The following is a 26,891-nucleotide window of genomic DNA, read 5'->3' on the forward strand; positions in this document are numbered from 1 at the left end:
TTCTTCATGGATTTTACCTGGAATGATGAAGCCCAAATCCAATTTTAAGGAATTTTTCTTCCTTTGATGAAGCCCAAATCAATTTTTTCATGGATTTTACCGGGAATGACAAAGCCCAAATCCAATTTTTCTGGATTTTTCCTGCTTTGATGAAGCCCTAAAATAATTTTATGGATTTTTCCTGGAATGACAAAGCTCAAATCCAATTTTAGGGAATTTTTCCTCCTTTGGTGAAGCCCAAAAAGGTTTTTTATGGATTTTTCCTGGTGTGAAAAAGTCCCCAAATTTTTTCATGGATTTTACCTGGAATTATGAAGCTCAAATCCAATTTTAAGGAATTTTTCCTGGTGTGAAGAAACCCCAAAAATTTCTTATGGATTTTACCTGGAACGACAAAGCCCAAATCCAATTTTAAGGAATTTTTCCTAGTTTGATGAAGCCCAAATCCATTTTTTTATGGATTTTTCCTGCTTTGGTGAAGCCCTAAATAATTTTATGGATTTTTCCTGGAATTATGAAGCTCAAATCCAATTTTAAGGAATTTTTCCTGCTTTGGTGAAGCCCAAATCCAATTTTAAGGAATTTTTCCTGGTGTGAAGAAACCCCAAAAATTTCTTATGGATTTTACCTGGAATAACAAAGCCCAAATCCAATTTTAAGGAATTTTTCCTGGTTTGGTGAAGCTCAAATCCAATTTTTTCATGGATTTTATCTGGAATGACAAAGCCCAAATCCAATTTTTCTGGATTTTTCCTGATTTGGTGAAGCCCTAAAATAATTTTTATGGATTTTTCCTGGAATGACGAAGCCCAAATCCAAATTTAAGGAATTTTTCCTGCTTTGATGCATCCCAAATCCAATTTTTTTTATGGATTTTACCTGATGTGAAGAAACCTCCACAATTTTTCCTGCATTTTTCCTGGAATGTCGATGCCCAACAAGATTTTCCCTGCAATGCTGAATCCCAAATTAATTTTTCATGGATTTTATTCCCACTGTGAAGAATTCCCAACCCCTTTTTTCCTCTGGATTTCCACCTGCAATGATGAAGCCAAAATCTGTTTTTTTTTTATGGATTCTACCTGGATTTTGTCCCAAAAACTCCAAAATTCTGGGAATTTTCTGTGTTTTTGTAGGAATTTTGTGCTTGGAGCTGCTTTTTTCACCTTCTTGGGATGAATTTTTGGGGATTTTCCAGGTTTTTTTCTCCTTGGAGCAGAGAGGGATCAGAAATCCAATTTTTTTCCCCTCATGGAAGCAAATTTTTCCCATTTTTCCCTTTAATTCTCGTTCCTGAAGTGTTTCCTTCAAGTGGGATGGAATTTCCTGTCTGGGAAAATGAGAATTTTTGGGAAATCTTGGAATGGTTAAAAATGGGGTTTTTTCCATTGGGTTTTGTTGGCTGGAAGGAAATTTGGGAGAGGGAGAAGAACCAGGATGTCCTGGAAGGGGAAATTTGGGAAATTTGGGATTTTTGGGATCTCCTGGAAGTGAAAATTTGGGATGTTGGATGAAAACTCCCCAAATTCCGGAAATGTTGTGGAAATTTTGGATAAAAACTCCCCAAATTTATGGAAATTATGGATGAAAATCCGAAATTTATGGAAATAATGGAAATTATGGATAAAAACTCCCAAATTTATGGAAATTATGGATAAAAACTCCCAAATTTATGGAAATTATGGATGAAAACTCCCAAATTTATGGAAATTATGGATGAAAAATCCCAAATTTATTGAAATTATGGATGAAAAATCCCAAATTTATTGAAATTATGGGTAAAAAGTCCCAAATGTATGGAAATTATGGGTAAAAACTCCCAAATTATGGAAATAATGGAAATTATGGGTAAAAAGTCCCAAATTACAGAAATTTTGTGGAAATGATGGATAAAAACTCCCAAATTATGGAAATTATGGATGAAAATTCCTGAAATTATGGAAATAATGGAAATTATGGATAAAAAGTCCCAAATTTATTGAAATTATGGATGAAAATCCCAAATTTATGGAAATAATGGAAATTATGGATAAAAACTCCCAAATTTATGGAAATTATGGGTAAAAACTCCAGAAATTATGGAAATAATGGAAATTATGGATAAAAACACCCAAATTTATTGAAATTATGGATGAAAACTCCTGAAATTATGGAAATACTGGAAATTATGGATAAAAAGTCCCAAATTACAGAAATTTTGTGGAAATGATGGATAAAAACTCCCAAATTATGGAAATTATGGATGAAAACTCCTGAAATTATGGAAATAATGGAAATTATGGATAAAAAGTCCCAAATTTATTGAAATTATGGATGAAAATCCCAAATTTACGGAAATAATGGAAATTATGGGTAAAAAGTCCCAAATTACAGAAATTTTGTGGAAATTTTGGATAAAAACTCCCAAATTTATGGAAATTATGGATGAAAACTCCCAAATTTATGGAAATAATGGAAATTATGGGTAAAAACTCCCAAATTATGGAAATTTTGTGGAAATTATGGATAAAACTCCCAAATTTATGGAAATTATGGATGAAAACTCCAAAATTTATTGAAATTATGGATGAAAATCCCAAATTTATGGAAAGAATGGAAATTATGGGTAAAAAGTCCCAAATTACAGAAATTTTGTGGAAATTATGGATGAAAAATCCCAAATTTATGGAAATTATGGATGAAAATCCCAAATTTATGGAAATAATGGAAATTATGGGTAAAAAGTCCCAAATTTATTGAAATAATGGAAATTATGGGTAAAAACTCCCATATTATGGAAATTTTGTGGAAATGATGAATAAAAACTGCTGAAATTATGGAAATTGTGGATGAAAACTCCCCAAATTATGGGATTTTTTTAGGAATTTTGTGGAAATTCTGGATAAAAACTCCCGAAATAATGGAAATTATGGATAAAAACTTTGGGAATTTTGTGGAAATAATGGATAAAAACTCCTGAAATTATGGAAAATTTGTGGAAATTATGGATAAAAATTCCTGAAATTATGGTATTTTTCCAGGGCAGGAATCCCTTGGAATTGTCTCCTTGGAAGTGGGAATGGAACTGATTCCAAGGAAAGCCTCATCCTGGGGTTTCTCCTGGAATTCCTACAGAATTCCTGTAAATTTTGTGTTAATTCCTGCAAAATTTCCTGAGAAATCCTGAAAATTTCTGCAAAATTCCTGAAGCAGAATTCTTGCAAAATTTCTGTAAATTCCTGCAGAATTCCTGTAAAATACCTGCAGAATTCCTGCAAATTTTTTGTGAAATCCTGCAAAATTTTTGCAAGATTTCTGTGGATTCCTGCAAAATTCCTGGAAAAGGGAAAAGGTGGGAAAGGGAAAGGGAAGGGAAGGGAAGGGAAGGGAAGGAAAGGAAAGGAAAGGAAAGGGAAGGAAAGGAAAGGAAAGGAAAGGAAAGGAAAAGGGGAAGGAAAAGGAAAGGAAAGGAATGGGAAGGAAAGGAAAGGAAAAAGGGAAGGAAAAGGAAAGGAAAAGGGGAAGGAAAAGGGGAAAGAGGGAAGGACAAGTCCTGGTGGGTCCCACGTGTGCGAGCACAGACTCGAGCTCCCCTTGCCAGTGCTGAGGAGTCCCTGCAGTGTCCCTGAATCCCCTTTTCCCTGTTTTCCCCTGGTTTTCCCCTTTTTTCCCTGTTTTTCCCTGTTTTTTCCCTATTTTTCCCTGTTTTTCCCCGTTTTCCCCCGTTTTTCCCCATTTTTCCCTGTTTTTCCCCGTTTTTCCCTTTTTTTCCCCATTTTTCCCCATTTTTCCCTTTTTTCCCCCGTTTTTCCCCGTTTTCCCCCGTTTTTCCCCATTTTTCCCTGTTTTTCCCCATTTTTCTCCATTTTATCCCCATTTTTCCCCATTTTTCCCTTTTTTCCCCCATTTTTCCCCTGGTTTTCCCCTGTTTTTCCCTGTTTTCCCCATTTTTCCCTGTTTTTCCCCATTTTCCCCCGTTTTTCCCCATTTTTCCCTGTTTTTCCCCGTTTTCCCCCATTTTTCCCCGTTTTCCCCCATTTTTCCCCGTTTTCCCCCGTTTTCCCCAGTTTTTCCCCGTTTTCCCCCATTTTTCCCCGTTTTCCCCGTTTTTCCCATTTTCCCCGTTTTTCCCCATTTTTCCCCCCGTTTTTCCCCCGTTTTTCCCCATTTTTCCCTGTTTTCCCCCGTTTTTTCCCCGTTGTCCCCTGGTTTTTCCCCCGTTTTTCCCGTTTTTCCCCGTTTTCCCCTGGTTTTTCCCCCGTTTTTCCCCATTTTCCCCGTTTTTCCCCCGTTTTTCCCCATTTTTCCCCATTTTTCCCCGTTTTTCCCCCGTTTTTCCCCATTTTTCCCCGTTTTCCCCCGTTTTTTCCCCGTTTTCCCCTGGTTTTTCCCCCGTTTTTCCCCATTTTCCCCCGTTTTCCCCCCGGTTTCCCCCCGTTTTTCCCCATTTTTCCCCGTTTTTCCCGGTTTCCCATGGTTTCCTGTGGTTTTGCCCGGCAGAGCCTGGCCCAGCTGGAGAACCTGTGCAAGCAGCTCTATGAGACCACGGACACGGGCACGCGCCTGCAGGCCGAGAAGGCCCTGGTGGAGTTCACCAACAGCCCCGACTGCCTGAGCAAGTGCCAGCTGCTCCTGGAGAGAGGCAGCGTGAGTACTCCCAAAATATTCCCAAAATATTCCCAAAATTTCCCCAAAAATTCCCCAAAATCATGGAATTCCATGCCCTGGTGGAGTTCATCGACATTCCCCAAGTGCCAGCAGCTCCTCAAGAGAGGCAGCGTGAGTACACCCCACATATTCCCAAAATAAATATTCCCAAACATTCCCCAAACATTCCCCAGAATCATGGAATTCCACATCCCAGAAATTCCCCAAAAATTTCCCAAAAATTCCCCAGAAATTCCCCCAAAATTCCCCAAAATCGTGGAATTCCACGTCCCCAAATTTCCCAAAACCATTGAATTCCACATCCCAAACATTCCCCAGAATCCTGCAATTCCACATCCCAAAAATTCCCCAAAGTCACGGAATTCCACATCCCAGAAATTCCCCAAAAATTCCCCAGAAATTCCCCAAAATCATGGAATTCCACATCCCCAAATTCCCCAAACCCCTTGAATTCCACATCCCAAACATTCCCCAAAGTCATGGAATTCTACATCCCAAAAATTCCCCAAAATCATGGAATTCCACATCCCAAAAATTCCCCAAAATCGTGGAATTCCACATCCCCAAATTCCCCAAAACCATGGAATTCCACATCCCAAACATTCCCCAGAATCATGGAATTCCACATCCCAAAAATCCCCCAAAGTCACAGAATTCCACATCCCAGAAATTCCCCAAAAATTCCCCAAAAAATCCCCAAAAATCCCCCAAAATCCTGGAATTCCACATCCCCAAATTCCCCAAAACATTGAATTCCACATCCCAACCATTCCCTAAAACCCTGGGATTCCACATCCCAAAAATTCCCCAAAATCATGGAATTCTGGGGTTGGATTAAGGAATTCTCCAACGTCTTTTTCCACCCTGGAATTCCCATGGATTAATAAATAACAAGTGCCAGCTGCTCCTCAGGAAAGGGAGCATGAGTAGATCCCAAATTCCCCCAAATAGTGGAATTCCACATCCCAAAAATTCCTGGAAAGTTCCTACAGAATTCCTGCAAAATTCCTGCAGAATTTCTGCAAAATTCCTGTTAATTTCTGTAAATTCCTGCAAATTTCTGTAAATTCCTGCAAAATTCCTGTAAATTTCTGCAAATTCCTGTAAGTTCCTGCAAAATTCCTGTAGATTCCTGTAAATTTCTGCAAATTCCTGTGAATTCCTTTAAAATTCCTGCAAAATTCCTGTGAATTCCTGAAAAATTTCTTGTGAATTCCTGAAAAATTTCTGCGAAGTTTCTGCAAAATTCCTGTAAATCCCTGCCTAAATCCTGGAACAAATTTTTGTGAATTGCTGCATAATTTCTGTAAATTCCTGTCAAACCTTGGGGTTTTATCCCAGGATTGTTGGAATTTGGGGGAATTTGGGAATTTTGGAATTTCATTTCAGCGAGGTGGGAGCTGCTTCCCTTCGACTCCCGGGCTGGAATTTGCTTCAAAGCCATGAATGAAAATGCCATGAATGAAAATGCCATGAATGAAAATTCCATGAATTAAAATTCCATGAATTTCACTTCCCCATGAATTCAAATTCCTGTTTTTGGGGTTTTTTTTGGGATTTTTTTCCCTTTTTTTCCAGTCCTCCTACTCGCAGTTGCTGGCGGCCACCTGCCTTACCAAACTGGTGTCGCGCACAAACAACCCCCTGCCCCTGGAGCAGCGCATCGACATCCGTGAGTACCGGGCTCTCCTGAGCCCTGGGGATGGGCCCAAAATCCTTGGGATGGGCCTAAAAAACCCCTTGGGATTGGCCCAAAAAACCCCTTGGGATTGGCCCAAAAAACCCCTTGGGATTGGCCCAAAAAACCCCTTGGGATTGGCCCAAAAAACCCCTTGGGATTGGCCCAAAATCCTTGGGATTCTCCTAAAATCCTTGGGTGGGATTGTCCAAAATATCCTTGGGATTGTATAAAATATCCTTGGGATTGTATAAAATATCCTTGGGATTCTCCTAAAAATCCTTGAGATTGGCCCAAAATCCTTGGAATTGTATAAAATCCTTGGGATTCTCCTAAAAATCCTTGAGATTTTATAAAATCCTTGGGATTGTATAAAATCCTTGGAATTGGCCCAAAATCCCTTGGGATTGGCCCAAAAAACCCCTTGGAATTGGCCCAAAAACCCTTGGGATTGGCTCAAAATCCCTTGGGATTCTCCTAAAATCCTTGGGTGGGATTGTCCAAAATATCCTTGGGATTGTATAAAATATCCTTGGGATTGTATAAAATATCCTTGGGATTCTCCTAAAAATCCTTGAGATTGGCCCAAAATCCTTGGAATTGTATAAAATCCTTGGGATTCTCCTAAAAATCCTTGAGATTTTATAAAATCCTTGGGATTGTATAAAATCCTTGGAATTGGCCCAAAATCCCTTGGGATTGGCCCAAAAAACCCCTTGGAATTGGCCCAAAAACCCTTGGGATTGGCCCAAAATCCCTTGGGATTCTCCTAAAATCCTTGGGTGGGATTGTCCAAAATATCCTTGGGATTGTATAAAATATCCTTGGGATTGTATAAAATATCCTTGGGATTCTCCTAAAAATCCTTGAGATTGGCCCAAAATCCTTGGAATTGTATAAAATCCTTGGGATTCTCCTAAAAATCCTTGAGATTTTATAAAATCCTTGGGATTGTATAAAATCCTTGGAATTGGCCCAAAATCCCTTGGGATTGGCCCAAAAAACCCCTTGGAATTGGCCCAAAAACCCTTGGGATTGGCCCAAAATCCCTTGGGATTCTCCTAAAATCCTTGGGTGGGATTGTCCAAAATATCCTTGGGATTGTATAAAATATCCTTGGGATTCTCCTAAAAATCCTTGAGATTGGCCCAAAATCCTTGGAATTGTATAAAATCCTTGGGATTGGCCCAAAAACCCCTTGGGATTGGCCCAAAAAAAGCCTTGGGATTGGCCCAAAAAAGCCTTGGGATTGTATAAAATCCTTGGGATTGTATAAAATCCTTGGCACTTTCCCAAAAAATCCATGGGATTGGCCCAAAATCCTTGAGATTGGCCCAAAATCCTTGGGATTGGCCCAAAAACCCTTGGGATTGTATAAAATCCTTGGGATTGGCCCAAACCCCCTTGGGATTGGCCCAAAAATCCTTGGGATTGTATAAAATCCTTGGGATTGTATAAAATCCTTGGGATTGGCCCAAAAAACCCCTTGGGATTGGCCCAAAAAAATCCTTGGGATTGTATAAAATCCTTGGGATTGGCCCAAAATCCTTGGGATTGGCCCAAAATCCCTTGGGATTGGCCCAAAAATCCTTGGGATTGTATAAAATCCTTGGCACTTTCCCAAAAAATCCATGGGATTGGCCCAAAATCCTTGGGATTGTATAAAATCCTTGGGATTTTCCCCAAAAATCCATGGGATTGGCCCAAAATCCTTGGGATTGGCCCAAAAAACCCTTGGGATTGGCCCAAAAAATCCTTGGGATTGTATAAAATCCTTGGGATTGTATAAAATCCTTGGGATTGGCCCAAAAAACCCCTTGGGATTGGCCCAAAAAACCCTTGGGATTGGCCCAAAATCCTTGGGATTGTATAAAATCCTTGGGATTGGCCCAAAATCCTTGGGATTGTATAAAATCCTTGGCACTTTCTCAAAAATCCATGGGATTGGCCCAAAATCCTTGGGATTGGCCCAAAACCCCTTGGGACTGGCCCAAAATCCTTGGGATTGTATAAAATCCTTGGTACTTTCCCAAAAAATCCATGGGATTGGCCCAAAAAAAGCCTTGGGATTGGCCCAAAATCCTTGGGATTGGCCCAAAAAGCCTTGGGATTGTATAAAATCCTTGGGATTTTCCCCAAAAATCCATGGGATTGGGCCCAAAATCCTTGGGATTTTCCCCAAAAATCCATGGGATTGGCCCAAAATCCTTGGGATTCTCCTAAAATCCTTGGGTGGGATTGTCCAAAATATCCTTGGGATTGTATAAAATATCCTTGGGATTCTCCTAAAAATCCTTGAGATTGGCCCAAAATCCTTGGAATTGTATAAAATCCTTGGGATTGGCCCAAAAACCCCTTGGGATTGGCCCAAAAAAAGCCTTGGGATTGGCCCAAAAAATCCTTGGGATTGTATAAAATCCTTGGGATTGTATAAAATCCTTGGGATTGTATTAAATCCTTGGCGCTTTCTCAAAAATCCTTGGGATTGGCCCAAAATCCTTGGGATTGGCCCAAAATCCTTGGGATTGGCCCAAAATCCTTGGGATTGTATAAAATCCTTGGGATTGGCCCAAAACCCCTTGGGATTGTATAAAATCCTTGGGATTGGCCCAAAAAACCCCTTGGGATTGGCCCAAAATCCTTGGGATTCTCCTAAAAATCCTTGGGTGGGATTGTCCAAAATATCCTTGGGATTGTATAAAATATCCTTGGGATTCTCCTAAAAATCCTTGGGATTGTATAAAATCCTTGGGATTGGCCCAAAAAAAGCCTTGGGATTGGCCCAAAACCCCTTGGGATTGTATAAAATCCTTGGCACTTTCCCAAAAAATCCATGGGATTGGCCCAAAACTCCTTGGGATTGGCCCAAAAATGCTTGGGATTGTCCAAAACATCCCTGGGATTGTCCAAAATATCCTTGGGATTCTCCTAAAAATCCTTGGGTGGGATTGTCCAAAATATCCTTGGGATTGGCCCAAAAAGCCTTGGGATTATATAAAATCCTTGGGATTGTATAAAATCCTTGGGATTGGCCCAAAATTCCTTGGGATTGGCCCAAAAACTCTTGGGATTTTCTAAAAAAAACGTGTCAGAAAATGCTTGGGATTGTCCAAAACATCCCTGGGATTGTCCCAAAATATCCCTGGGATTGTCCAAAATGTCCTTGGGATTGTCCCAAAAAATCCTTGGGATTGTCCCAAAAAATCCTTGGGATTGGCCCAAAACATCCCTGGGATTGTCCAAAACATCCCTGGGATTGTCCAAATCATCCCTGGGATTGTCCCAAAAATCCTTGGGATTCTCCTAAAAATCCTTGGGATTGTATAAAATCCTTGGCACTTTCCCAAAAAATTCACGGGATTGGCCCCAAAATCCTTGGGATTGGCCCCAAAATCCTTGGGATTGGCCCAGGGCTAAAGTCAACACTTGCCCAGGTTTATTCCAGGGCTGAATCCAACCTTTTCCCAGGTTTATTCCAGGGCTGAATCCAACCTTTTCCCAAGTTTATTCCAGGGCTAAATCCAACCTTTTCCCAGGTTTATTCCAGGGCTAAATCCAACCTTTTCCCAGGTTTATTCCAGGGTTAAATCCAACCCTTTCCCAGCATCTTAAATTCCCGTATCAAACCCCAACATTCCTCTCTTATTCCCAACATTTCTCCCAATTTCCCCCACTCAAACCAACCTCCCCAAAGCTCCTTTTCCTTCGGGCCATTCCCACAGGGCTGGATTTTGCCTGCAGCTCCATCTTTTCCCTGTTTTCCAGGGAATTATGTGCTGAACTACCTGGCCACGAGGCCGAAGCTGGCGACGTTCGTGACGCAGGCGCTGATCCAGCTCTACGCCAGGATCACCAAGCTGGGCTGGTTCGACTGCCAGAAGGACGAGTACGTCTTCAGGAACGTCATCAACGACGTCACCCGCTTCCTGCAGGTCAGATTCCCTCCTCAGAATTCCCAGGATTCGCCAAAATCCACCAAAAAGGAGTTTGGAGATGGCCCGAAGGTGTTCGGGTTCTTCCGTGTTGGTGTTTTCAGCAGGGGCTTCTGAGGGTGAAGAGCTCCTTATAAATCAGGGATTTGTTCCTGGGAGCAGGGAATCATTCCTGGATGCTCCCAGATTTCTACCAGGTTCCTGCAGGTCAGATTCCCTCCTCAGAATTCCCAGGATTCACCAAAATCCACCAAAAAGGAGTTTGGAGATGGCCCGAAGGAGTTCGGGTTCTTCCATGTTGGTGGTTTTCAGTAGAGGCTTCTGAGGGTGAAGAGCTCCTTACAAACCAGGAAATTGTTTCTGGGAGGAGGGAACTGTTCCTGGATGCTCCCAGCTCTGCACCAGGCTCCTGCAGGTCAGATTCCCTCCTCAGAATTCCCAGGATTCACCAAAATCCGGGAGTTTGCAGGTGGCCTGAAGGAGTTTGGGTGCTTCCATGTTGGTGGTTTTCAGTAGAGGCTTCTGAGGGGAAAAAAGTCAGGGATTTGTTCCTGGATGCTCCCAGCTCTGCACCAGATCCTTGCAGGTCAGATTCCCTCCTCGGAATTCCCAGGATTCGCCAAAATCCACCAAAAAGGAGTTTGGAGATGGCCCGAAGGTGTTCGGGTTCTTCCGTGTTGGTGTTTTCAGCAGGGGCTTCTGAGGGTGAAGAGCTCCTTATAAATCAGGGATTTGTTCCTGGGAGCAGGGAATCATTCCTGGATGCTCCCAGATTTCTACCAGGTTCCTGCAGGTCAGATTCCCTCCTCAGAATTCCCAGGATTCACCAAAATCCACCAAAAAGGAGTTTGGAGATGGCCCGAAGGAGTTCGGGTTCTTCCGTGTTGGTGTTTTCAGTAGAGGCTTCTGAGGGTGAAGAGCTCCTTACAAACCAGGAAATTGTTTCTGGGAGGAGGGAACTGTTCCTGGATGCTCCCAGCTCTGCTCCAGGTTCCTGCAGGTCAGATTTCCTGCTCAGAATTCCCAGGATTCACCAAAATTTGGGAGTTTGCAGGTGGCCTGAAGGAGTTCGGCTGCTTCGATATTGGTGGTTTTCAGTAGAGGCTTCTGAGGGGAAAAAAGTCAGGGATTTGTTCCTGGATGCTCCCAGCTCTGCACCAGATCCTTGCAGGTCCGATTCCCTCCTCAGAATTCCCAGGATTCACCAAAATCCACCAAAAAGGAGTTTGGAGATGGCCTGAAGGTGTTTGGGTTCTTCCATGTTGGTGTTTTCAGCAGGGACTTCTGAGGGTGAAGAGCTCCTTATAAATCAGGGAATGGTTTTAGGGAGCAGGGAATCATTCCTGGATGCTCCCAGCTTTGCTCCAGGTCCTTGCAGGTCAGATTTCCTGCTCAGAATTCCCAAGATTCACCAAAATCTGGGAGTTTGGAGATGGCCTGAAGGAGTTTGGGTTCTTCCTTGTTGGTGTTTTCAGCAGGGGCTTTGGAGGGTGAAGGTTAAAAGTCAGGGATTTGTTCCTGGGAGCAGGGAACTGTGCCTGGATGCTCCAGACTTTAGGATCCATCTTTTCCACCCCATGGATGAGTAGAAAATCACGGAATATTTTCTTGGTTTTTCCTTTCCTATCCATGGGAATCACATTTCATTTTTAGCTCCTTAAAAATTTAGGCAGCAGGGAATTGTTTCCAGGAGCAGGGATTTGTTTCTGGATGCTCCAACCTTTAGGATCCATCTTTTCCCACCTCATGGATATTCCTGATATTTCTTTCAACTTCCTGCATTCATTGACTCAGATCAACATCCCAAAATCTTTCTTTTTTTTTTTTTTTAATAAGGATTAAGCTTTTCTAGCCAAGAGTTTTTCCAAAGAAAAAACAAAAAAAAAAAAAGGGGAATTTTTCCAAAAAAAAAAAAGCTGTGCCTTTGCCTCCCCAGGACAGTGTAGAGCACTGCATCATAGGAGTGACAATCCTGTCCCAACTAACGAATGAAATTAATCAAGTAAGTGCTACAGCCTTCCTCAGTGAAGTAAGTGTCCAATTTTCTCATTCATATTGTTGTGTCCTGCCTTTTCTGGGGTTTTTATTTTGGGAATTTCACTGTCTGGGAGGTGTTTCAGGGGGAATTTCTGTGTTTGTTGGGTATTTGTTGTTGTTGTTGTTTTTCACTCCTTCTTTGTGGTGAGATGCTGAGAGCTCCTGTCTGGAGGGATTGTTTTGTTTCATTGGCATCTTCCATCTTTTCCCATGTTTTGATGTGGTTTTGTGGGATGAGAAGGGAAAAAAAAACCAAGAAAAAGGAATTATGTAGTGAGGATGAGTGTGAGAACTTTCTGTTGTCAGCCACTCCTATTTACCAGGGAGAAAAACCCAAAATTATCCAATTGTCCCCATTTTTAAACAAAGCCTTTGATCCAGGATGAAACTCTGAATGAATTTCTGGGATAAAATTCCCAGAAATCCTGCAGGATTCTCAGATTGTGTCCCTTTCCCAGCCCCTGAGGCCTGGCCAGGCCCAGTCCTGGCCCAGCTTTTCCAGAGGATTTAAAATCCTTGCAGGGCTGTGCTCTGGAATTCCCTCTGGAATTGCTGCTGGAAACTGGAATGAGCACCTTTACTGGGATGAGCTACCCCAATTTCTGTGGTTTTTCCATGGTTTTTTCATGGTTTTTTTCCATGGTTTTCCCTCAGGCATGTAGATTGTGCTGCAGTCCTGAGAGCCACAATGAGTGGAAAAGTCTCTGATTTTCTGCCTCTCTTTCTAGACCTTGGAGGAAAAAACCCAGTTTATCTAATTGTGCCCATATTTAAAGCATCCCTATGATCCAGGATGAAACTCTGAATGAATTTCTGGGATAAAATCCCCAGAAATCCTGCAGGATTCTCTGAGCCTGGTTCCTTTCCCAGCCCCTGAGGCCTGGCCAGGCCCAGTCCTGACCCAGCTTTTCCAGAGGATTTAAAATCCTTGCAGGGCTGTGCTCTGGAATTCCCTCTGGAATTCCTCTGGAAACAGGGATGAGCACATTTACTTGGTGCTACCCCAATTTCCATGGTTTTTCCATAGGTTTTTTCCATGTTTTTTCATTGTTTTCCCCTCAGGCAGGCAGATTTTGCTACAGTCCTGAGGGTCATGAGTGGAAAAGTCTCTGATTTTCTGACTCCCTTGGAGAAAAAAAACCCAATTTATCTAATTGTGCCCATATTTAAAGCATCCCTTTGATCCAGGATGAAACTCTGAATGAATTTCTGGGATAAAATCCCCAGAAATCCTGCAGGATTCTCTGAGCCTGGTTCCTTTCCCAGCCCCTGAGGCCTGGCCAGGCCCAGTCCTGGCCCAGCTTTTCCAGAGGATTTAAAATCCTTGCAGGGCTGTGCTCTGGAATTCCCTCTGGAATTCCTCTGGAAACTGGGATGAGCACATTTACTGGGATGAGCTACCCCAATTTCTGTGGTTTTCCCATGTTTTTTCCATGATTTTTCCATGGTTTTCCCTCATGTACACATAATTGGCTGCAGTCCTGAGGGTCATAATGAGTGGAAAAGTCTCTGATTTTCTGACCCTCCTCCTAGACCTTGGAGAAAAACCCCAAAATTTTACAACTCTGCCCATATTTAAAGCATCCCTTTGATCCAGGATGAAACTCTGAATGAATTTCTGGGATAAAATCCCCAGAAATCCTGCAGGATTCTCAGATTTTGTCCCTTTCCCAGCCCCTGAGGCCCGGCCAGGCCCAATCCTGGCCCGGCTTTTCCAGAGGATTTAAAATCCTTGCAGGGCTGTGCTCTGGAATTCCCTCTGGAATTCCTCTGGAAACTGGGATGAGCACCTTTACTTGCTGCTATCCCAATTTCCATAGTTTTTCTGTCTTTTTTCCATGGTTTTTTCCATGGTTTTCCCTCAGGCATGTAGATTGTGCTGTAGTCCTGAGGGTCACAATGTGTGGAAAAGTCTTTGTTTTTCCTTTAAAAAAACAGGTGGAAAAATAAATTGATTTTTTTTAATCTCATTAAGTAGCTAACTTCAGATTTCCCTGGGATGTTGCTTAATCCTGAGAAATTCTAGAGGGATTAAATTGGTGTCAGAACTGCAAATGGAGAAGCCCAATTCATTTATTTAATCCAAATTTACTGATTTAAGCCAAGTTCACCAATTTAAGCCCAGTTTAGTGATTTAAGCTGAATTCACTGTTAAAGCCAAATTCACTGTGGTGGTGAAGAAGGAAATCCCATTTTCCCAAGGCCAGAAATCAAAGGGATTTTCCATCCCCACAAATAGCTTGAAATGGGAATTAAATAATGTTCATTTTCCTAAACTCCCTGAAATCCCAATAGTCTGAGCTGAGGAATAATTTGGGTATTAAAGCACCTGAAAAATTAAGGATCCTTTGGGGCTTTTCTTTCTACAATATAAAGGATGGGAGTTTTGGGGTCCTTCATGGAATTGTTGGGAAAATTCAGGTCTAAAATCCAACATTGGAGCTGTCCTGTTCCTCAAATACTGGAGGAGAGGTTTGGAAATTGACATTTAATTTTATCATACATTTCAATTTAATCCATTCTTTTAGTTTTTAATTGAAAATTCAACTATATTTATACAATTTTAATTCAATGTTTATTTAATTTAGTTGAAATAGTAAAATATAAACATTTCAAAGTGGATATTTATGCAGGAATTCTGCATCCCACTGGGATAACCCAGTGCCCATCCCAGGCAGCTGGGATTTGGCTGGGATTGGTCACAAAAATGGGAATTTTTCCTCATTTTTCCCATTTCATGGGAAAAAAAAAAAAGAAAAAAAGAGTTTTGCTGGAGTTCTGGGCTCCAGTGTCAAATTCAGGAATTTATCCCACAAAACAGCAAAGTCCAACCTGGATAACTCCTTCCAGTTCTCTTTTCCAGCTGGAATTTGAATTCCTGCTGTTTATTCTTTTCTGCCCAGCAGCTCCGGGAGGGATTGAACCCTTTGGAGTTCCCATTCCTAAAATCCCCAAAAAACCCCATTTTTGCTGCTGTTTTGGGCAAAGATTGAAGGAATAAATCGGGAATAAACCCAGCCCAGCTGTGTGAATACAACACCAGGAATGTGGATTTTTCCATGGAAAATTTGGGGAATTATATCCTGCTGATTTTGGGGAGGGAAACCTGGATTTCCTGGGATTCCTGCTGCTTTTCCTGCTTTTCCTGCTGTGACCCCAGGAGCTCTGAGCCCGGCTTCTCTCCCCTGCAGGCAGACACCACCCACCCCCTGACCAAGCCCAGGAAAATCGCCTCTTCCTTTGTGATTCCTCTTTATTTGATATTTTCCTTCATTTTTCCCCTTTTCATGAGGAAAAAAAATCTGAGTTTTGTTGTTCCCCAGCTCTGGGCTCCAGTGGCAGATCCAGGACTGGAATTTATGCCATAAAACAGCAAAGTCCAACCTGGATAACTCCTTCCAGTTCCCTTTTCTAGCTGGAATTTGAATTCCTGTTCTTCATCCCTGTGTACCCAGCAGCTCCAGGAGGGATTGAACCCTTTGGAGCTGAGAATTCCCATTCCTAAAATCCCAAAAAAAAACCCCATTTTTGCTGCTGTTTTGGGCAAAGATTGAAGGAATAAATCGGGAATAAACCCAGCCCAGCTTTATAAATACAACACCAGGAATGTGGATTTTTCCATGGAAAATTTGGGGAATTGCATCCTGCTGATTTTGGGGAGGGAAACCTGGATTTCCTGGGATTCCTGCTGCTTTTCCTGCTTTTCCTGCTGTGACCCCAGGAGCTCTGAGCCCGGCTTCTCTCCCCTGCAGGCAGACACCACCCACCCCCTGACCAAGCACAGGAAAATCGCCTCTTCCTTTGTGATTCCTCTTTATTTGATATTTTCCTTCATTTTTCCCCTTTTCATGAGGAAAAAAAATCTGAGTTTTGTTGTTCCCCAGCTCTGGGCTCCAGTGGCAGATCCAGGACTGGAATTTATGCCATAAAACAGCAAAGTCCAACCTGGATAACTCCTTCCAGTTCCCTTTTCTAGCTGGAATTTGAATTCCTGTTCTTCATCCCTGTGTACCCAGCAGCTCCAGGAGGGATTGAACCCTTTGGAGCTGAGAATTCCCATTCCTAAAATCCCAAAAAAAACCCCATTTTTGCTGCTGTTTTGGGCAAAGATTGAAGGAATAAATCAGGAATAAACCCAGCCCAGCTGTGTGAATACAACACCAGGAATGTGGATTTTCCATGGAAAATTTGGGGAATTGTGTCCCATTGGTTCTGGGGAGGGAAACCTGGATTTCCTGGGATTCCTGCTGCTTTTCCTGCTTTTCCTGCTGTGACCCCAGGAGCTCTGATCCCAGCTTCTCTCCCCTGCAGGCAGACACCACCCACCCCCTGACCAAGCACAGGAAAATCGCCTCTTCCTTCCGAGATTCCTCTTTATTTGATATTTTCACCCTGTCCTGCAGTTTACTGAAACAGGTAAGGAAAGTTTGGGAAGCTTTTTTTTTTTTTTTTTGGGAAGTGGAATGTTGGGGTGAAATTCCTTCCTGTGTCCTACAAAATGCTGGTTTTGGGTTGTTCTTCAAGGAAAAAATTGATTCATTAAAGAAGTTTTTCTTTCTGAAGAAATCTATATTAATAAATAATTTTTATTTAAATAATACATATTTAATAGACTTTCTTTAAATAAGAAATATTAAATAGATTTTAATTAAATAATGCATATTACATAGATTTTATTTAGGTGTATATATATATATATGTGTGTATATATATGTATGTATATATATGTATATATATTATTTACCTAAAAAAAAAAATATATATATATATATATATGTATATTTTTAGGTGATATATAGAAAATAAACCCAGAAATCAAACTCTTCTCTACAATTCCAGCTGCAAATAAATCCCTAGATCCTGAGCCTGGGGTTAAAGTTCCCTGTTGTTTCTCAGGGAAAAAAATGATTAATTAAGGAAATTCTTCTTCCTAAAGAAATTGATATTAATAAATAGATTTTATTTAAATAATGCATATTACATAGATTTTATTTAGGTGTATATATATATATATATATTATTTACCTAAATATATATATATTTTTTTTTTAGGTGATATATAGAAAATAAACCCAGAAATTAAACTCTTCTCTACAATTCCAGCTGCAAATAAATCCCTGGATCCTGATACTGGGGTTAAAGTTCCCTGGCTTAAAGCATCAGGAAAGAAAGGAGAATTTGGGTTTCCATTTTAAATATCATTTTAAATATCTTTGAGAAATAAATCCTTGTCCCAGTTTTATCCCAGTTTTCCTCATTCCCTTGGGAGTGGGAGCGCAGGAATTCCATGGAATTCCACAGAATTCCATGATCTCCTGCATCCCTCAGTCCTCATCCCTGTGTAGTTCAGGGAGGAACATGGCAATGCTCCCTCTTATTCCTGTTCTGGAAAAATTCTGGGGTTTTATTTATGCTGGAATAGATTTCTTTTATTTCTTTTTATTTATTTTAATTATGCCTCACTACCTATAAAACCACACCCATTGCTTGTTCCACAAAACCCCTCGAATAAAATCCTGCCTAAATTCGGCTGCCACTTGGATTTTTTATTTTGCTTTTTTTTTCCCCATTTCCCTGCCTTCACTCCACGTTTTCCACAGGCTTCTGGGAAGAACCTGAACCTGAACGATGAGAGCCAGCACGGGCTGCTGATGCAGCTCCTCAAGCTCACCCACAACTGCCTGAACTTCGATTTCATCGGCACCTCCACGGACGAGTCCTCGGATGATCTTTGCACTGTGCAGATCCCAACCAGTTGGAGATCAGGTGATCCCACCTGGAAAATGCTCCAATCTTTGCTTTTTCAGAAATGAACCCCAGCTTTGCAAAGCCAGGGTTTAAACTCAGCCCTAAAGCCACCTGATTCTTTTCTGGGGAATTTTATGTTGTTTTTAAAACCCCTTTTCCCTTCCAGTCTTTCACCTCTCATTCCAAAAACCAGGGAAAATGGGTTTAAAGAAAAAACAGGGAATAACTTGGCACCTTTTTCCCACATCCTGCTGTTCTCAGCAGGCATTTGACAGGCACAGATTGTGTTCTTAAAATACCTTCCTGTCATTTTCTCCCAGTTCCAAGTGCCAGTGGGTGACTCAATTTCTAGGAAAGGCATTTGCCTTAAAAATACAAAATCCTGGGAGAGGTTTTCTTGGGATTGTGGTGCTTTGGTGTGACAAATCCATGTGCCACAGGTGGTAAAATAAGGATTAGACCTGTGGGAAGCTGTAAATGGAGGTAAAATCCTCTTTTCTCTTGCAGCATTCTTGGATTCTTCGACCCTTCAGTTGTTTTTTGATCTTTATCATTCCATCCCTCCTTCATTTTCTCCTCTGGTAAGTCCAGGGTTTATTTTCCTTGATTTTAGGATTCCTCTGGGCGATTTCCTGGGGATTCAGATACCCCAGGTTATGCTGAAGTGTCCAAATGCTGCTGAGAGTTTTGAAGCATCTCCGAGGTTGGATTTTCCCTAAAAGCACTTTTTTTGCTGGAATTCCAACCTCCTTTCTCCTCCTACATCTTGGAATCTCCTGTTTGCTCATCCCCTTGAGGGAGCAGCTCCTGCTATTCCCAAACCAAGTCCTAAAACCACACCAGGAATAGGGGAGCAAACCTGGGAACACCCCCCAGGAATGAAATTTCTCCTTCCAGCCTTCCAAATGAGGCCATGTCCATTTGGGATGAAAGAGCCAAGAACACAACTGAGCTAAAAGTTGGATTATTTCTTCTTGAAAAGTAAAAAGTTGAATTATTTCTTCTGGAAAAAATAAAAAGTTTATGATCTCTTCTGGAAAAATAATTTTAAAAGGCCTTTCAGGCATTTATCTGAGAAATATTTCCCATCATTAAAGCTCAGTGACAACAAGGCTGAGAGGGAAGGGCCTTCAGAAAGAATTTTTCCGTGGAGACTCCACTTCTGGTGGAGAGTTAATGGCTAATCCTGAATTTCAAGCCATAAATATTCAGGAGAGACCTGAGATGTGAGAATCCTTTTTTTGAATGGAAATCTGAAATTATTCCATTGGGATCCCCATCCCTGGAGGTGTCCAGGGAAAGCCTGGACATGGCACTCAGAGCTCTGGGCTGGGTGCCAAGGTGGGGATCAAAGGTTGGGCTCTGACCTTGGAAGGCTTTTCCAACCTCAGGAATTCCAGAATTCTGTGATTTTTGGGATGGAGCTGTTGCTTTGGGTGCTGTGATTTCTTTCTCCTCTGTGGAGACCAAGGAGTTGTTTGGTCCCTAAAGGAGCACCAAACCTCAATCCCTGCTCGTGTCATGAGGGGGAAAATTCTTCATTTCCTCGTTTTCATCCCTGGTTTTGTGTTTATTCCCATTTTTCTGTGTCCTGGCAGGTTTTATCCTGCTTGGTGCAGATTGCCTCCGTGCGCCGCTCCCTCTTCAACAACGCCGAGAGGGCAAAGTTCTTATCTCACCTGGTGGATGGAGTGAAACGGATACTGGAAAACCCCCAGGTGAGTGTTCCAGGGAGGAGATGAGTCTGTGCATCCTGTCCAGCACATTTCATCCCAAAATATCCTTTTCATGGATTTCATGGAAGACATTTCATTGAAAAAATCCTTTTTCACCTCCCACTTGGACACTTGGCAAAGTGCAGCGTTGTTCTCCTCTTCCCCTTTCCCACCATTCCACGGCCAAGGAAGGCTTAATGGTGGATATAAGAAGAATTTCTCCATTGGAAGGGTATTTAAGGACTGGAAGCATCCCTGGAAATGCCCAAAAACCAGGAAATGTGGCAGTTGCTGACCTGGTTTAATGGGCGGAGTGGGATTTGGTGGGAGCTTGGGCTTGTTCTCCGATTTCATGATTAACTGAGTCTCTGGCAGGGGACAGCAGAGCTGCTCCTGTAGGAGCAATTTCTCAATTGGAAGAGTATTTGAGGACTGGAAGCATCCCTGGAAATGCCCAAAAACCAGGAAATGTGGCAATTGCTGACCTTGTTTAATGGGCAGAGTGGGTTTTGTTGGGAGCTTGTTCTTGGAGCTCTCTCTGATTCTGTGATGATCCATCTGATCCTCTGGTATGGGGCAGCAGAGCTGCTCTTGTGGGAGCAATTTTTCCATTGGAAGGGTTTTTAAGGACTGGAAGCATCCCTGGAAATGCCCAAAAACCAGGAAATGTGGCAATTGCTGGCTGGTCAGAATGGGATTTGTGGGGAGGTTGGGCTTCTTGTTGGCGCTCTCTCCGATTCCAAGATGATCTGAGCCTCTGGCAGGGGACAGCAGAGCTGCTCCTGTAGATACAATTCTCCATTGGAAGAGTGTTTAAGGACTGGAACCATCCCAAAACCCAGGAAATATGGCAATTGCTGACCTGGTTTAATGGGCAGAGTGGGATTTGGTGGGAGCTCTGAGCTCTCTCAGACAGAGCTCCCCCTGTCTCTGCAGGGGACAGCAGAGCTGCTCCTGTAGAAACAGTTTCTCCATTGGAAGAGTGTTTAAGGGCTGGAACCATCCCAAAACAAGTAAATGTGGCAATTGCTGACTGGGCAGAGTGGGATTTGTTGGGAGCTTGGGCTTGTTGTTGGAGCTGTCTCCAATCCCATGATGATCTGAGCCTCTGGCAGGGGACAGCAGAACTCCTCCTGTAGGAACAATTCTCTATTGGAAGGGTTTTTAAGGACTGGAAGCATCCCTGGAAATGCCCAAAAACCAGGAAATGTGGCAATTGGTGACCTGGTTTAATGGGCAGGGTGGGATTTGTTGGGAGCTTGGGCTTGTTGTTGTAGCTCTCTCCGATTCCATGGTGATCCATCCCAGCCTGTGGCAGGGGACAGCAGAGCTGCTCCTGAATTCCCCTCCTCTTTCTGTCCCCTCAGAGTTTGTCAGACCCCAACAATTACCACGAGTTCTGCCGGCTGCTGGCCCGGTTGAAAAGCAATTACCAACTGGGAGAACTGGTGAAGGTGGAGAACTACCCCGAGGTGATCCGGCTCATCGCCAACTTCACCGTCACCAGCCTGCAGGTACAGCCCTTCCCTGCCCTTTGCATTCTCTGGAAAACAGGGAATTAATTTTTACAGAAATCCCTCATGGAACATCCTCTGAAATCCTGAATGGAATCCATGTGGGAAGGCAGAGTTGTTGCCATGCCTCCAGAGGCTTTTCCATATCATAGCAGGGAATAAAAAAAAACGTGTTAAATAAGGTTTATTTTTAGGATTCTGTCTCACTTCACTGTTGCAATGCGCTCAGGGGGATTGGGAGGAATTGGAATATCATGGATATTTCCACTGAGTTTTCCAGCTGTGTGTACAGCTCACAACCACAGCCCTGCACGGGAGAAGGTTTAAAAACAAATTCCTTTGTTTGTGGAATTGGAATTCCTGGGAAGCAGCTCAGGCTGTGCAGTGTGTGGGAACTGGGGGAGGCCTGGGATTCAGCTGCATGTCCTGGGAATTTGGGATTATCTCCCAGTGTTTTCTGAGTGCTGGGAAGGACTCAGGTCCACGTGTGCCCTGAAATTCCTGGTTCATTTGGCAACCAGGCCAGTGCAAGGTGCAACAAGCTGAGCTTTAAACCTCTTCCAATCCAAATTCTGTGGGAAAAACTCAAGTCAAACAACACAAATCACAACTCCCTGGTTTATTTTCCTTCCCTTTTCCCTATGGAAGCACTGGGAATTTACTTCCAACAATGTGCTCTGAAATTCCTCATTAATTTAGCAACCGGCCATTAAAGGCCAATGGAAGCTGCACCAAGCTGAGCATTAAACACCTTCCAGCTCAAATTCTGTGGGAAAAACTCAAGTCAAACAGCACAAATCATAACTCCTTGATTTGTTTTCCTTCTTTTTTCCCCCCTGGAAGCACTGGGAATTTACTCCCTGCAGCGTGCCCTGAAATTCCTGGTTAATTTAGTTATGAGGCCAGTGGAAGGAACTGAGCTTTAAACACCTTCCAACCCAAATTCTGAGGGAAAAACTCAAGTCAAACAGCACAAATCATAACTCCTTGATTTGTTTTCCTTCTCTTTTCCCTCTGGAAGCACTGGGAAATTTCTCCCAACAGTGTGCTGTGAAGTTCCTAGTTAATTTGGCCACCAGTGGAAGGTGGAAGGAGCTAAGCTTTAAACACCTTCCCACCCAAATTCTGAGGGGAAAACTTGAATCAAACAACACAAATCACAACTCCCTGGCTTGTTTTCCTTCTCTTTTCCCTCTGGAAGCACTGGGAATTTGCTCCCAACAATGTGCCCTGCAATTCCTGGTTAATTTTGCAACCAGGGCATTAAAGGCCAGTGGAAGGTGCAATGAGCTGAACTTGAAACCCCTTGCAACCCAAATACTGTGGGAAAAACTTAAACAGCACAAATTGTATGTTCCTGGATTGTTTTCCTTCCCTTTTCCCTCTGGAATCACTTGGAATTTGCTCCCAACAATGTGCTCTGAAATTCCTGGCTAATTTGGTAACCAGGCCATTAAAGGCCAATGGAAGGTGCAGCGAGCTGAGCATTAAACACTTCCAGGACAAATTCTGAGGGAAAAACTCAAGTCAAACAGCACAAATCATAACTCCCTGCTTTGTTTTCCTTCTCTTTTCCTTGTGGAAGCACTGGGAATTTACTCCTGAAAATGTGCCCTGAAATTCCTGACTAATTTGGCCACTAGGCCAATGGAAGGTGCAGCGAGCTGAGCATTAAACACTTCCAGTCCAAATTCTGTGGGAAAAACTCGAGTCAAACAACACAAATCATAACACCTTGCTTTGTTTTCCTTCTTTTTTTCCCCCTGGAAGCACTGGGAATTTACTCCTGAAAATGTGCCCTGAAATTCCTGACTAATTTGGCCACTAGGCCAATGGAAAGTGCAGCGAGCTGAGGTTTAAACCCCTTCCAGCTCAAATTCTGTGAGAAAAACTAGAATCAAACAACACAAATCGTAACTCCTTGCTTTGTTTTCCTTCTCTTTTCCCTCTGGAAGCCCTGGGAATTTTCCCCCAGCAGTGTGCTCTGAAATTCCTGGCTAATTTGGTAACCAGGCCATTAAAGGCCAATGGAAGGTGCAGCGAGCTGAGCATTAAACACTTCCAGGACAAATTCTGAGGGAAAAACTCAAGTCAAACAGCACAAATCATAACTCCCTGCTTTGTTTTCCTTCTCTTTTCCCTCTGGAAGCACTGGGAATTTGCTCCCAACAGTGTGCACTACCTGCTGAGCCTGTGGCAGCGCCTGGCGGCGTCCGTGCCCTACGTGAAGGCCACGGAGCCGCACATGCTGGAGACCTACACGCCCGAGGTGACCAAAGCCTACATCACCTCCCGCCTGGAATCCGTGCACATCATCCTCAGGTGAGGCCATCCCACACCTGGCAGCTTCTGCTGATGCTCCTGGGGCTGGGAAGGCTGGGGAGAGTGAGGGTGTTCCCCCTGGAGAGGACATGGCTGAGGTGGCCCTGCCCATGGCACAGGCCAGGATGGGCTGGGATTTAAGTTTTTTCCAACACAAATCACAACTCTCTGCTTTGTTTCCATTCTCTTTTCCCTCTGGAAGCACTGGGAATTTGCTCCCAACAGTATACCCTGAAATTCCTGGTTCATTTGGCAACCAGGCCAGTGGAAGGTGCAGCAAGCTGAGCTTTAAACCCTTCCAGCCCGACTTCTGTGGGAGAAATTTAAACAACACAAATTCTAACTCCCTGCTTTGTTTTCCTTCTTTTTTCCCTCTGGAAGTACTGGGAATTTGCTCCCCACAGTATGCCCTGAAATTCCTTGTTAATTTGACAAGCAGGCCATTAAAGATGTTGTCCAATGGAAGGTGCTTGAAACCCCTTGCAACCCAAATTCTGTGGGAAAAACTTGAGTTAAACAACACAAATCACAACTCCCTGCTTTGTTTTCCTTCTTTTTTCCCTCTGGAAGCACTGGGAATTTACTCCCAACAATGTGCTCTGAAATTCTTGCTTAAATTAGCATCCAGACCATTAAAGGCGAGTGGAAGGTGGAAGGAACTGAGCTTTAAATCCTTCCAGCCCAAATTCTGTGGGAAAAACTTAAAAAACACAAATCACAGCTCCCTGCTTTATTTTCCTTCTCCTTTCCCTCTGGAAGCACTGGGAATTTGCTCCCAACAGTGTGCCCTGAAATTCCTGGTTCATTTGGCAAACAGGCCATTAAAGATATTGTCCAATGGAAGGTGCTTGAAACTTTTTACAACCCAAATTCTGAGGGAAAATCTTAACCAACATAAATTATAACTCCCTGCTTTGTTTTCCTTTTTTTCCCTCTGGAAGCACTGGGAATTTGCTCCCAGCAGTGTGTCCTTAAATTCCTGGTTAATTTGGCAAGCAGGCCATTAAAGATGTTGTCCAGAAGGTGCTTGAAACCTTTTCCAACCCAAATTCCGTGGGGAAAACCAAATCATTCCACAATCGTGTGAATTCTAACCCGCATCTCCAACACCCCTGGCAGTAAAACCAGGGAGCTGCTGCTCCTGGGACTTCCCTTCTCCATTTTCCGTGTGCTTTGTGCAGGGATGGCCTGGAGGACCCTCTGGAGGACACGGGGCTGGTGCAGCAGCAGCTGGACCAGCTGTCCACCATCGGGCGCTGCGAGTATGAGAAGACGTGCGCGCTGCTGGTGCAGCTCTTCGACCAGGCCGCCCAGTCCTACCAGGAGCTGCTGCAGAGCGCCAGCGCCAGCCCCATGGACCTGGCCGTGCAGGAAGGTCAGCCTGGACAGGGGAAGGGGGCTCCTGCCCAAAGGAACTGGCCTGGGAGATCCCTGCTGAGGGGAAGCATCCCTCTGTGCATCCCTCCCTGTGGTGTGGCTGCTCCTTGGGAGGGGTTCCCTATCCAGTACTGCCCATCCCATCCCATCCCATCCCATCCCATGGATCCCAATCCTATCCCATCCCATGGATCCCAATCCTATCATAAATCCCATCCCATCCCACCCCATCCCATGGATCCCAATCCTATCCCATCCCATGGATCCCAATCCTATCATAAATCCCATCCCATCCCATGGATCCCAATCCCATCCCATGGATCCTAATCCCATCCCATTGATCCAAATCCCATCCCATGGATCCCAATCCCATCCCAAATCCCATCCCACGGATCCCAATCCCATCCCATTGATCCAAATCGCATCCCATGGGTCTCAGTCCCATCCCATTGATCCCAATCCCATCCCATGGATCCAAATCCCATCCCATGGATCCCAGTCCCATCCCATGGATCCCAAATCCTGTGTATCTCATCCTGTCAGCGCTCCAGCGCCAGCCCCATGGGCCTGGCTGTGCAGGAGGGTCAGCCTGGCCATGAGGTGTTGTTCCTGGAGAATCCCTGCCAAGGGGAGGGATTCCCAGGATTTGGGGAAATTCAGGATATTTCCTTGCCTTCCTGTCAGAGTTATGAAGGTGTTCCCCATCCCATCCTGTGGATCCCATCAATCCCATCCCAGCCATCCCATCCCAGCTATCCCATCCCAATCCATCCCATCCCATCCCATCCCATCCCATCCCATCCCATCGATCCCATCAATCCCATCCCAGCCATCCCATCCCAGCTATCCCATCCCATCCCATCCCATCCCATCCCATCCCATCCCATCGATCCCATCAATCCCATCCCATCAATCCCATCCCTCATTTCCCTGCTCTGGGCTCTGGGTGTGGATTTACCCTCCTCACTGGCTGGAGATGGTGCTGTCCTGCAGCTCATTCCATTTTCCAGGGGAAAAATGGATTCATATGGGAGGAAATGGATTCATTTGGGAGGAAATGGATTTATTTGGGAGGAAATGAATTTATTTGGGAGGAAATGGATTTATTTGGGATTTCTTTTGCTGCATGGTGCCAGCTGTGGGTGCCCAGGGCGGGTGGCACTGTGACAGTGTCCCCTGCGTGTCCCCAGGGCAGAATGAGGTTCCTCACCCTGCAGCCACTAAAAACGGGACTTTTCCAAGGGAAAAAATTATTTATTTGGGGAAACTTGGTTTATTTTGGGGAGAAAAACGGATTTATTTTGTGCAAGATGGCCTCTAAAAGGGGAGGTGACAGCTCTGAAAATGTCCCCTGTGTGTCCCAGGAGAGGACGAGGTTCATCACCCCACGGCCACTAAACCCATGATTTTTCCAAGGAAGAAATGGATTTATTTTGGGAAAAATGAATTTATTTGGGATTTCTTTTGCTGCACGGTGCCAGCTGTGGGTGCCCAGGGCGGGTGGCACTGTGACAGTGTCCCCTGCGTGTCCCCAGGGCAGAATGAGCTTCCTCACCCTGCAGCCACTAAAAATGGGACTTTTCCAAGGGAAAAACAGATTTATTTTGGGAAAAATGAATTTATTTGGGATTTCTTTTGCCACGGGGTGCCAGCTGTGGGTGCCCAGGGCGGGTGGCGCCCCTGACAGTGTCCCCTGCGTGTCCCCTGCGTGTCCCCAGGGCGGCTGACGTGGCTGGTGTACATCATCGGCGCCGTCATCGGCGGCCGCGTGTCCTTCGCCAGCACGGACGAGCAGGACGCCATGGACGGGGAGCTGGTCTGCAGGTAGGGAACTCCAGGGAATGCATCCGGGAATTCCAGCAAAATCCACCCGGGAACTCCAGGGAATGCATCCGGGAATTCCAGCAAAATCCACCCGGGA

The 26,891-nt window shown here is 43.7% G+C and overlaps 1 protein-coding gene across 2 annotated transcripts in view; it reads left to right on the top strand.

Annotated features, from left to right (window-relative positions):
- XPO7 (exportin 7) overlaps positions 1–26,891 on the top strand; it is a 57,102-nt gene that overhangs the window by 4,493 nt on the left and 25,718 nt on the right. The window contains exons 2-13 of one of the 2 annotated variants that reach the window (XM_066567463.1): positions 4,480–4,626; positions 6,226–6,319; positions 10,091–10,257; positions 12,194–12,286; positions 16,606–16,710; positions 17,895–18,060; positions 18,550–18,623; positions 19,641–19,760; positions 21,125–21,271; positions 23,421–23,593; positions 24,775–24,968; positions 26,689–26,794. In XM_066567463.1, the coding sequence (XP_066423560.1) occupies positions 4,480–4,626; positions 6,226–6,319; positions 10,091–10,257; positions 12,194–12,286; positions 16,606–16,710; positions 17,895–18,060; positions 18,550–18,623; positions 19,641–19,760; positions 21,125–21,271; positions 23,421–23,593; positions 24,775–24,968; positions 26,689–26,794 (1,586 nt within the window). The remainder of the gene's footprint in view (positions 1–4,479; positions 4,627–6,225; positions 6,320–10,090; positions 10,258–12,193; positions 12,287–16,605; positions 16,711–17,894; positions 18,061–18,549; positions 18,624–19,640; positions 19,761–21,124; positions 21,272–23,420; positions 23,594–24,774; positions 24,969–26,688; positions 26,795–26,891) is intronic. The other variant, XM_066567464.1, reaches the window with a different exon arrangement.

Source organism: Molothrus aeneus, chromosome 29, assembly GCF_037042795.1.
Source record: "Molothrus aeneus isolate 106 chromosome 29, BPBGC_Maene_1.0, whole genome shotgun sequence".
NCBI classification, from domain to species: Eukaryota; Metazoa; Chordata; class Aves; order Passeriformes; family Icteridae; genus Molothrus; species Molothrus aeneus.